At 35.9% G+C, this 12,317-nt stretch overlaps 1 protein-coding gene across 2 annotated transcripts in view; it reads left to right on the forward strand.

Annotated features, from left to right (window-relative positions):
• LRP12 (LDL receptor related protein 12) overlaps positions 1–12,317 on the forward strand; it is a 74,206-nt gene that overhangs the window by 56,984 nt on the left and 4,905 nt on the right. For both annotated transcript variants that reach the window (XM_047725963.1, XM_047725964.1), the window contains 3 exons: positions 6,458–6,660; positions 8,432–9,536; positions 11,069–11,201. In XM_047725963.1, coding sequence (XP_047581919.1) covers positions 6,458–6,660; positions 8,432–9,536; positions 11,069–11,201 — 1,441 coding nt within the window. The remainder of the gene's footprint in view (positions 1–6,457; positions 6,661–8,431; positions 9,537–11,068; positions 11,202–12,317) is intronic.

The following is a 12,317-nucleotide window of genomic DNA, read 5'->3' on the forward strand; positions in this document are numbered from 1 at the left end:
ACTAAAATTATATGAATGATGTATAAGCAATACTTAGAGCTCTCCTTATAAAACTGGTTAAAAATGGTAACATGAAGACATTTTTACCTTATTCCTCTCCCTTGAAACTTACCAAAATCAACAAAACCCATCTTAACAAGAGGAGATAGAGGATTGGATTTTAATTCCCTGCTTGAAGCCAAGAACTGGAGTCAGGGTGTTTTGCTCAAGAAAGAAGCCTTAAGGGGGGAGGAGGATGGGGTCACTGGGTGATGGACATTAAGGAGGGCACATGATGTAATGAGCATTGGGTGTTATATAAGACTGAGGAATCACTGAACTCTCTCTCTGAAACTAATAATAAACTATATGTTAGCTAAATTTAAATAAAAATTAAATTAAAAAAAAATTTTTTTTAAAAAGGCTGAAACAAACTTGCATTAATCACTATCCACTGCCTGAACTTGAATGGGACTGAAAGCTTAGAGAGCTGGGAGGACATAGCCTTACAAATAGGAATTTAACCAGGTACCTGCTGACTCCACGACAGGCTCTGTAATGCTCTGAACCACCTCTGGAATGGAGACCCAGGTGAATGTAGCTACAGCACGTAGGGCAACACAGATGGGGGAGTACAGAAAGAGAGTGGATGAAAAGGAGAGAGAGAGAGAACCAGAAGAGCTTCTACAGAATGAGCTCTATTTCCAGAATGTATGGAAAATATTAATACTAACAAAAACAGCCAACAAAACCCAAATACAAATTTACTCCAGACGTGATAAACTTTACTATTTTGTTTTTATTTATTATAATTCCAGTACAGTTAGCACACAGTGTTATATTAGTTTCAGGTGTGTAATATAGTGACTCAACCATTCTTCACATCACCCACTGCTCATCACAAGTGCACCAGGTTTTTTTTTTTCCTTAATCTTTTTTTTTTTTTAAGATTTTATTTATTTATTTGAGAGGGAGAGAGAGAGAGAAAGCATGAGAGAGGAGAGGTCAGAGGAAGAAGCAGACTCCCCACCGAGTAGGGAGGCCAATGTGGGGCTCTATCCCAGGACTTCAGGATCATGACCTGAGCCGAAGGCAGTCGCTTAACCAACTGAGCCACCCAGGTGCCCCTTCCTTAACCTTTTTTTATGCTGTGAACACTTTAGTAGTAGATCCTTTCCTAGAATGTTTTTAAACTCACAAATCAGAATACATATTATCACAAATGGAACCAATTATATCGAAGTATAGCTATGAGATATTTTTACAAGTTTGTATTATAGTAATATATGCTTATTAACATATTAGGAAGTGATGGTTCTAATAGCTACTGTAGTTTCAAGGTGATTTTTGACTGTAAATAGTTATTCTAGATATCTATTAAAGCTGAAATGTAATGTGTAATTATCTATGATCTTGGCTAGTGACGGGTACTATAAATATTATCATGGTTTGTTGTTTATATTCATAAGTGGAATGCAAAATTTCAGTTAGAGATTAGTGAAAGTAAAGTTGTAAATTTTTCCACCAAATCTGAGAATTTGAGAGGCGAATAGAAACACAGAATACTCCCACTTGGGCTTTATTAGAACAGAAGTTTGTTTTAGTGTTTGAATTACAACATCTAAAAGATAACTACTGAAAAAATAGATAGCAATCTTGAGTATCTGGTAAAGTAAAAGAAACTTGAAAAAAAACAAAAACAAAGCCTGTGAATACAAAAGAACACAGGAAAGGAGGAAAATGAAGAATCTCCCCCAATAGAAGGGTATTCAATAAAAAACTCATTTAACCTTTAAAAGTCTGATCAGGTTTATTGGTTCGTTGATTGGCATGACCCTCCTATAAAGGGCTTCTAAGAACATACCTAAAATAAACACAGTTTGGAGAGGGATAATAGAAAAAGATAAGCTTTGGATATACTGATAAAGAGAAAGCTAGTGTAGGAAGATTAACATTAGGTGTAATTGAGCTTAAGACACAAAATACTAGTAACAAATAATCCACTAGGGAATGGAATCATGATAAACTTTGTGTACCTCATAACATAGCCTAAAATACATGCAAAGCAGCAAAATATGGAGAATTACCAAGTTTGATCCAGTTCATGGAAGTTAATAAACATATCTTTAATCAGAATTCCTTAGATTAAACAAAAATAGTAAAGACAGAAGATTTGATAAACAAAAATTAACAAGCTTGATCTATTAGGAACATGTATTTTACATATGTGTATGTTTATAATTATTTCCATGAATAGAGAATATACATTGTTTTCAAAAACATAGGGAACATTTATTAAAAAATTGATAATGTGTTAAACTACAAAGGAATTCTGAATTCCATTTGCCAGACTTTGCATCATTCAGATTGTGTTCTCTGACCACAATGCAGTTATATAAGAAGCCACAATAAAAAACTGGGGGGAAGTAACAACAAAACACATTATGTTTGAAAGCATATTCCTAAATAACTCCTGCACTAATGCTGAAAATCACAGTAGAACTCATAAAATATTTTGAAAATAACCATAATGAAAGTATTACATATTAAAACTGTTGGAACACATTGATAGAGTACTTAGTGAAAAATCTACAGCTTGAATGCATTGACTTAAAAATAAGCAGAATGGGAAATAAATGAGCTCAGAATTTACGTAAGCATATAGAAGGAAACTACAGGGTAAATCTTAAGTAGAAAAGTAGTAAGAGAAGACCAGAAAATAATTAAACAGAAAGAATAAACAGGGGCGCCTGGGTGGCTCAGTGGGTTAAAGCCTCTGCCTTCTGCTCAGGTCATGATCCCAGGGTCCTAGGATCGAGCCCCTCATGGGGCTCTCTGCTCATCGGGGAGCCTGCTTCCCTCTGCCTCTCTGCCTGCCTGTGATCTCTGTCGAAAAAAATAAATGAAAAATCTTTAAAAAAAAAAAAAGAAAGAAAGAAAGAATAAATAATCTGATTCAATAAAATAAAAAAACTGGCTTTCTGGAAACCTTGGGAAAATAAATCTCAAGGCAAGACTGAAGAGAAAAGAGAAAAGGTACTAGTAAGAATGAGCAAAAATGCCTATAAATTATAAATATAAGACTTCTGAAGTCATAAAGTAATATTAGGGTATTATGAATGGTTTGTGGTAACTGTCATATAATTAGATGAATTGGACCATTTTCTAGAAAATGTAAATTACCAAAAATGATTTAAGAATTGATTTCACTAAAGAAATTGAATCAGCATTCAGAAAAAGAAGCTAAACCCAAGTAGTTTTCCAGGTGGTTGTTACTAAATGAATAGATAAGGAATTCTTTAACCTGATAAATTGTATTTGTTAAAACAGTTTTTAATCAAATTTAATATTGAAGTTAATTTTAGTGCCAAGGGCCAGGAGGAGGATGCTTGCTTTCACTGCTTATACTAGAACACCGAGTCTCTATGCAACAGGACAATAAATAGAAAGGAACAATATGAAAAATAGGAAGGAAGAGATGAAACTCTTCTTGTTTGCCACTACTGTGCTTATCTCCATAGAAAATCCAAGCAAATATAAAGCCCACAGATATGGGGAAAAAAAGATTTTAATATAAGAAAATGCTATTTGCAGCTTTGTAACGAATTTTACTATCAAGATAAAATGATTTCTACAGAAATTTAAATTCTCAAAAGTGACTCAAAAGGTTAGGGAAAGCTGATTAAGGCAAAAAACAAAGAAATTGAAAATTTCTACCTTAGAGCTATACTTTAAACAGGCACAGGGCACAGGTATGTGATCATTGTCTTTGTTATATAAACTACTATGAAGTATTAAGAAAAAGAAAACCTGAAAATTAATTTTACTTTTAAATGTATTTTAACAATCCTAAAGGAAATATTAGCAAACCAAATCCAAGTGTGTATACGTGAATAGGTATTCATTGATCCTTTCTTTTGTTCTGGGCAAGGATCCTGCTTTCCTCAATCTTAAACATTTTAGTCGATAAAAGTGAATTAAGGGATTCCTTAGCTTAAAACTGACTAGCCCACTCATAAACCATTATCAACTTCGTATAAAAGTTTTTTAAAAACTACTCATAAGTCCTGGAAAATAATCAGAAGCTGACAGAAACTAGAGGGAATTAAGCCCTTGAAAGAAGGGATCCACGCTGGTGAGCTACGTTTGCTTCCTGTTAGCTCCCCAGGCAAAATGGAGTAACTAGAACTCAGTCTTGTGTGCTTGAGGTGGTGGTAGGTATCACAGGGTGGAGTTGAGGCTATCAGAGTAGCTGGAAATTGAAAAGGCAAATCTTGGAAAGGAGAGAACCCCAGTGTAGGAAGCCCTTATATCTGCACATAAATTCTCCTCAGATTTTTTGCTCTTTTCTGAGCTGTGCATGCTTAAGAAACACTAAGGAACCTGGTAGAAAAAGCTGCTCCAAGATTTCAGCAGCTGTGCACTGCTGCTGAGGCAGAGTTTGGAGTCTGGAGCCTGCTGAGTTTCAGGACCTTGGTAAATACCTTGGGATTTTATTGAAACCATGGAAATGTCATACATTATCAGGAAAGACAACGTCCTAAAATTAAGAATTCACCTAAGACTTAAGGGCAAACCTGACCCAAACCTCCACAAGTGCGCGGTGACCAGACCAAGATGTTCCCTGCATGATAAAACGAAGTAAGTGTAGAAATCTTGACCCATCCCTGAGAACACACAAAAATGAATTCAAGATAAATCCTAGATATGAATGTAAAAGCTAAAACTCTAAAATACTGGAAGAAAACATGGTTGAATATCTTGGCTCAGGCAAAGGTATTTTAGAGAGGACACTAAAAATACTAAACATAAAGGGAAAAATAGGCTTCATCAAAATTAAAATTAAAAACCTCTGTTCATTAGAAGATACAGTTAAGAAAATGAAAAGGCCGTCCATAGAAACCAGAAGAAAATAATAGCAATATACATATCTAACAAAAAACTTGAGTCCAGAATATAAAATTCATTTTTATAACTTGAGAAAACAACCCAGTTTTTTTAAATGGGCTAAATACTTGAACAGACACTTCATAGATGTAAGAATGGCCAGTAAGCACATGAAAAGATGTTAACATTAGTCTTCAGGGAAGTGCACTTTAAACCACAGTGAGAGGTATCTGTTCACACCAACTAATGGCTGAGGTTAAAAGGATGACATCACCACCTACTGGAGAGAATGTAGGGTAGATATCTGTACATATATCTTGCATTATAGACATGCCCCCTAATAGGTACATGTTTATACCACATAGAGAAGTTTTAAGTAAATAAGAAAAATTTCTGATGGATGAAAGATGATATAACAAAGCAATTCATAGGAAAAGAAATAGTAAACATAGGAAAAGGTGCTTCAATCTCAGTAAATAAGGAAATGCAAAATAATTGGCAAAGTTTTTTAAAGTTTTCCAGAATCATGGAATATAAGGTTCTTTCATAAAACTCAATGGAAATTAGTTGGTATAAATATTTCTGTCGGTGTCTGTCAGATTTAAAGTGGAATTTTGTCTTTGACCTAGCAATTCTACTTCTAGAAAAATTTGTCCGAGAGAATTATTTGCTCATGTAGAGATACCTGTATAAGGATTCTTTAAAGCGCTGTTCATAATAAAAACTAGAAACAATCGTATTATCTGTCAGTCTTTGTTATAGTTACTCAAGACTATTTAAAGAGGAAATATCCTGATGTAAAAATCCTTGGAAAATTAATTTCATTATCACAGTTTAAGAGAGAGACAAGGAAATAAATTCACATATTCCTTTCTTGGTGAAGACATGTTATTGGAGAATAGTATTTTAGTTTCTGTTTTTTCATATCAGTAGCTAAATTTGTATGTGCTTTTGACTTCTTTTGCATGCCCGTATTTTGTGAACAAGTCAATCTTTGACTTTTACGTAACTTTTGAAAAAAAAAATATATTCACAAACTTGGAGATTTTTTTCTCTGATAAAGATTGTTTGTTTGTTTTTACTTTTTTTAACTTTCCTCGGATTTGTGCTATTTGCTCTCCTGAAAATGTAAGCTGTAAACTTTTCACTAAGCAAGCAAATGAACCAGTCTAATCTAAGAAGAAGCTGACTTTCTGTGTATACTTCAGTTTATCAGATTATGGAGTGGCATTTCTGGTTCAAATACAGCACAATTAGGATATTCTGAATTAGAAGTGATCCTTCCTAAACCCAAACAGAAGAAAAAGAAACAAGGTGCCAACTATTTTACCTGAGGGGTTTTTTAGCATTATTTTGGAATCGGGTATTACTTATGAAGAAGTATTATTTGAGAATCTGGTAAAGAGATATAAACACGAGGAACATAGAAACAGTGTTATTGTTTGCTGATGATATGGGTGTACACCTGCAAAACCCAGGAGAATCAATGAATATGGAGGCTTATAGTAAAGTCCTCAGTAATATTGTATTATTATGAAATTTTTTCCAAAATTGCCCTTATTAATGGCCTTTTCTGACTTTTTATTTCTAGTTTTCAGGATTTTGATATTCAGGGGTCCAGAAGATGCAGTTTGGACTGGTTGACGATAGAAACCTACAAGAACATTGAAAGTTACAGAGCTTGTGGTTCCACAGTTCCACCACCATATATTTCTTCCCAAGACCACGTCTGGATCAGGTTCCATTCCGATGACAGTATCTCTAGAAAGGGTTTCAGACTGGCATATTTTTCAGGTGTGTTTTTAAAAACGAAGAAAGATAATGAACAGAAATCGTATTATTAAGTACTGAGTCACTTTGAGGCAAGTCTTCTAAAACAATATCCATTTAATTGTGACTAAGCCTCAAGGCTATTAACATTGAAGAAGGTTCAGATGCCCTAGAGCACAGTCTCAGAAAGGTGTTTTGTATATTCTAATAAAATGATCAATTTTATAATCTGAGGTCAACTTTCTTTTTAAATATTTAAATGCACTTATTTTAAAAGTAACTTTTTTCCCTCAAGTGTTTACTGATACTCTGAAAATTACTTCAGAATGTATTTTTGTGTCTGACCATTGTCTTTATAGCTTCACAGGAAAGACATTTCATCTCACTTCTGTGACTTGTAGTATCAGAAGTCTTCCTATACTACTCTGAATCTCTGAATCTTTTCTTTCAAAAAGTGTGACCAGATCATACATATGTGTATAACTCAGAGTATTGGAATTATATCTACTTTTTGCTGAAATTCATTTTACATCTTCTAAAATTTGTAATTGCCTTTCAGCAAATACGCAGCTTTTTCTCTTTTTTCAAAAGAGAAACCCACTCTTTGTAATACATAGCTTCCGAAGCACATTTTTTGTCACCTCTTTACCAATAAGTAAATTGTTAACGGAGAAGTAAGTATTATCTTAAACATTGTTAGTTTTGGGGACCATAAGTACATAATGTTTGATTTTCTTCCCCTACCTCGTTATTGGTGTATGTTTAGGATGGTACACTACAATAATTAGAATTTTATAAGCATTTCAAGTTTTTTTCTCTTTCCCCTTACTATTTTGATGATAAATTTGTACCTTTAGCTGGGATTCATGCAGCATTTACGTAGAACAAGAGAATTATAAAATGGAAGTGTTGTGTTATGATACATGAAACATTACCAACCGTATATAAAGTTAATCTTAGGATAATCTTAGCAGAAATTTGGGTCTAAATAATAGGATTAAAAACTAGTGTATGCTGTATGATACATAGCAAAATATTGTGTACATATAAATAAGAACTAGAAAAGAATATGAAAAATATGAAAAAAATTGATTTGGAAAGGTGATTATTGTGGGTGAATTTTTCTCTATTCCAATATGTTTGTCATTCTAATGATGTTTATACAATAAATTACTTTATGAGACTGATGCGCTACCTACTGCGCTAACAAGGCACATAATAAATTACTTTAAAGTTTTAGGCAGTATAGTCTATTGGCTCATGTATCTTAGATTACTAAATGTTCTACAGTAAAATAGCTGTCTGTAAAAGCAAAATTGTTCTCCTCCCCTTTTTTTTTCCCAAGTTTTTATTTCAATTCCAGTTTAACATGTTAACACAGCATAAAGTTGATTTCAGGAGGAGAATTTAGTGATTCATCACTTACATACAACACGGGGTGCTCTTGTCACAGCAAGTACCCTCCTTAATACCCACCACCCATTTAAGCCATCCCTCTACCCACCTCCCCTCCAGCAACCCCTGGTTTGTGTTCTCTTCACTTGAGGTCAAAATACAGAGGTCTTCATGGAACAAACAATAGGTGTTTAATAAATTGAATTGTTAAGCCAATATTAATTTGTTGAGCCGATATTAATTTGCCATTAGAACCTATTTTTTAAAATAAGATTTTTTTTAAGCCCCTATCATTGGGATTTGATGTTTATTATAAAAATACCACTTGCTGTTCGTATCTTTTAAAGAGTGGTTTTTCCCCCTTTCCCTCTCCATCTCCGTCCTCCCCATGCCCTCCCAGGGAAATCCGAAGAGCCCAGCTGTGCTTGCGATCAGTTCCGCTGTGGCAACGGCAAGTGTATCCCCGAAGCCTGGAAATGCAACAGCATGGACGAGTGCGGAGACCGGTCTGACGAGGAGGTCTGCGCGCGGGAGGCCGACCCCCCGACGGCCGCTTCCTTTCAGCCCTGTGCCTACAACCAGTTCCAGTGTCTGTCTCGGTTCACCAAGGTTTACACTTGCCTCCCCGAATCTTTAAAATGCGACGGCAACATTGACTGCCTGGACCTCGGAGATGAGATCGACTGTGACATGCCAACCTGTGGGCAGTGGCTAAAATATTTCTACGGTACTTTCAATTCTCCCAATTATCCAGATTTCTACCCTCCTGGAAGCAACTGCACCTGGTTAATAGACACCGGTGATCATCGTAAAGTCATTTTACGCTTCACCGACTTTAAACTCGATGGGACTGGGTATGGCGATTATGTCAAAATATACGATGGATTAGAGGAGAATCCACACAAGCTTTTGCGTGTCTTAACGGCTTTTGATTCTCATGCACCTCTTACGGTTGTTTCTTCTTCCGGACAGATCAGGGTCCATTTTTGTGCCGACAAAGTGAATGCCGCAAGGGGATTTAATGCCACTTACCAAGTAGATGGCTTCTGTTTGCCTTGGGAAATACCCTGTGGGGGTAACTGGGGGTGTTACACAGAACAGCAGCGCTGTGATGGGTATTGGCATTGCCCAAACGGAAGGGATGAAATAAATTGCACCATGTGCCAAAAGGAAGAATTCCCATGTTCCCGAAACGGTGTCTGTTATCCTCGTTCTGATCGCTGCAACTACCAGAATCATTGCCCAAATGGCTCAGATGAAAAAAACTGCTTTTTTTGTCAGCCAGGAAATTTTCACTGTAAAAACAATCGTTGTGTGTTTGAAAGCTGGGTGTGTGATTCCCAGGATGACTGCGGTGATGGCAGCGATGAGGAGAATTGCCCGGTAATTGTGCCTACCAGAGTCATAACTGCAGCCGTCATAGGGAGCCTTATCTGTGGCCTGTTGCTGGTCATTGCATTGGGATGTACCTGTAAGCTCTATTCTCTGAGAATGTTTGAACGAAGGTCAGTATCGAGACGAAACTGTAGTAGTTGTGCCTGCTACAGTAAACATGGTCCCAGTGTTTGCAACAGAACTTTAGCGTGATCAGCAATACACTTTGGTTTTATACTATTTTTGAAAATAATTATCTTTCATGATTTATGAAATGACTGTAAAAAGATTAAGACTCAAGAGGCTAAACACATTTAAAAAACTAGTAAATTCTTAGAGTTACGAGGGGAGAAAAGCCAATCTGTATTTACCAGTTTCTATTTTCAGATTAATCTGTTTTATAGAAACTTTGCAAGCTGCAGTTCTCAGTTTGAAGGTTTTACCCTGTGTTTTTATACATATGAAATCAGCAATTGCAAATATTTGAGAACCTATTATGTTCAAAGCACTATACAGATGAGTAGAAAAATGGACAAGGCATAATCTCACAGGCACTTTACAGTTAGCAGGAAGTCACTGGCGGGTGGAATAAGATGACAAAAACATAAATGCTGTAAGAGCTATAAAACAAAGTGGTAAAAAAGGCGAAAGTTACTCAATTTGATGAGAGGATATGGAAAGGCTTTTATTGAAGAAGTGCCATTTGAAATCTGTAAGTAGAACGTAGATAGGGAGAAGGTATTGTGGTTGAAAAAATTAGCCTGGGAAAATGTGTAGAAGTCAGAATCCCCAACATTGCTTGAGAAAGTTGCACATAGTTCAGTGTGTCTGGAGCCAAAGATACATATGAAGAGCTAAAAGGTAAAACTTGGAACACGGGGCCAGTGTCATGTTGCGGGGGGGGCCATAAGAGCCATGTGTCAGAGTTCTCAGTTAAGTAAGAAATGGTCAAGTATTAAAGCGTGACCTTCAGGGAAGATTTTCTTCCGTGTAGTGCAGGATAGACTGGACCTGGGAGAAGCTGATGGCGGAGAGAGGTCCCTTAGGAGGCTATTATGGAGACAGTGACCCTACATTCCAGGAGAGTTACAAATAATAGATGGGACAAGAACTTCGTGTCCCAGGCAGCTAAGCTAATAGATGCACAGAATCAAAGTAATCATGCTGACTCTTTTCTTTGGACAAGTATAAATGGCCAGAAGAATTCTTACTACATTGCAGCATAAGAGTTCAGAGAAGAGTCTGAGGTCTTGAGTTTAAGAACAAGCTGTGCCAGAAAGTGTTATTAGTGACTCCTTTCACTCTTTCCTCATCTGTAAACTAAATGTATTGAACTTGATAATTACTTTCACCAAAATCCAAAGCCCCTTTATGTTCTTAGGGGTTTAAAGATCTAAATACCTTTACCTTTTGTGGGGATTCCTAATTCATTAAAACTTAGTGATCCAGGCTCCTGGTATAAAGCCCCATCAGGATAGACTGTCTTCTTTATCTTTGTATTTTCAGTGTAGAAACTGCATAGATAGTCAATAAACGTTGATGGACTAAGCTTAAAAAATGGCCAAAATACTAAGGTTCAGATTAGCTTCATCGTTTATTAAAAAATTATTAGTTTAACTTGCCCTTTTTTTAACCCTTTTTATCCCCCTGTTTTCTCTCAAAGGTCATTTGAAACACAGTTGTCAAGAGTGGAAGCAGAATTGCTAAGAAGAGAAGCTCCTCCCTCCTATGGACAACTGATCGCTCAGGGTTTAATTCCACCAGTTGAAGATTTTCCTGTTTGTTCACCTAATCAAGTATGTTGCAATTTATGATTTCTGTTTCATAAAATGAATTCTATATTTGTGTATATAATAAAGGAGCTTTGTCTTAATATTTGCAGTCAAATCAAGGATTAAATATATGGAGAACTTGAAATTTTATTTGTTTCATTGTATTTTAACAAATGCTACAAAATCTATTTTTTATTCTTCTGATTTAGTTATGCAATTCTTAAGCATTTTACTGTTTAGGATGATTTGGTGCATTAAAATTCAGAAGTAAAGTTTGGTAAGTTATTTTCTTGAACTAAACATCTAGAAGATTAAGAATGAATATTAAAATTAGTATGCTAGTAATATATTAGTAGCATGCTAGATTAACCAGTTAATAAGTACAAGTAATTGCAATTAAGTAACATTTCCACCTGACTTGAGGGAAAACTTCACAGCTAGATCTTATAGAGTTTAAGAATTCATTTCCTTTTCTTTAAATAGTAACTCATTCTTTATTAATGTTTCTAAATTTTTTAAATTTCTATTAGCACTTTGTAAAAAATTTCTTTTTCAGGAATGACTGGGTGGGTGGCCCAGTCCAGTTAAGTGTCCGAGTCTTGATCTCAGTTCAGGTCTTGAACTCAGAGTCTTAAGTTTGAGCCCCAGAATGTGCTCCATACAGAGCTTGGAGCCTATAATCAATCAGTCAGTAAAATTGTTTCTTCCTTTCTTTCCTGTCTTTCCCTTCTTTTGCAATGTTTCAGTTATACCAGGGCTCATAAAGGCATAAGAATGGGGTACCTGGGTGGCTCAGTTGGTCAAGTGTCTGACTCTTAATTTCAGCTCAGGTCATGATCTCAGGGTCATGGAATCAATCTCCACTTCCGGCTCCTTGCTCAGAGGGGAGTCTGCTGGTGATTTTCTCCCTCCGTCTCCCACTGTACCCCACCCCCCAACCTTCAAGCATTTAGCCAGTTGTGGAGTTAGAGGAAGCACAGTCTACACAAGGCAGGTCTCATCTTTGTAGAAATTACAAGTTCAGGGGTTCCCAAAATGATTTTCAGATTTGACAATTAACTGCATGGACTTAAAACACACTAAAAGCTGTTATACTCACGGTTATGGTTTATTACAGGGAAGGACCTAGATTAAATCAGC

Source organism: Lutra lutra, chromosome 4 (genome assembly GCF_902655055.1).
Source record: "Lutra lutra chromosome 4, mLutLut1.2, whole genome shotgun sequence".
In the NCBI taxonomy this organism is placed as follows: Eukaryota; Metazoa; Chordata; class Mammalia; order Carnivora; family Mustelidae; genus Lutra; species Lutra lutra.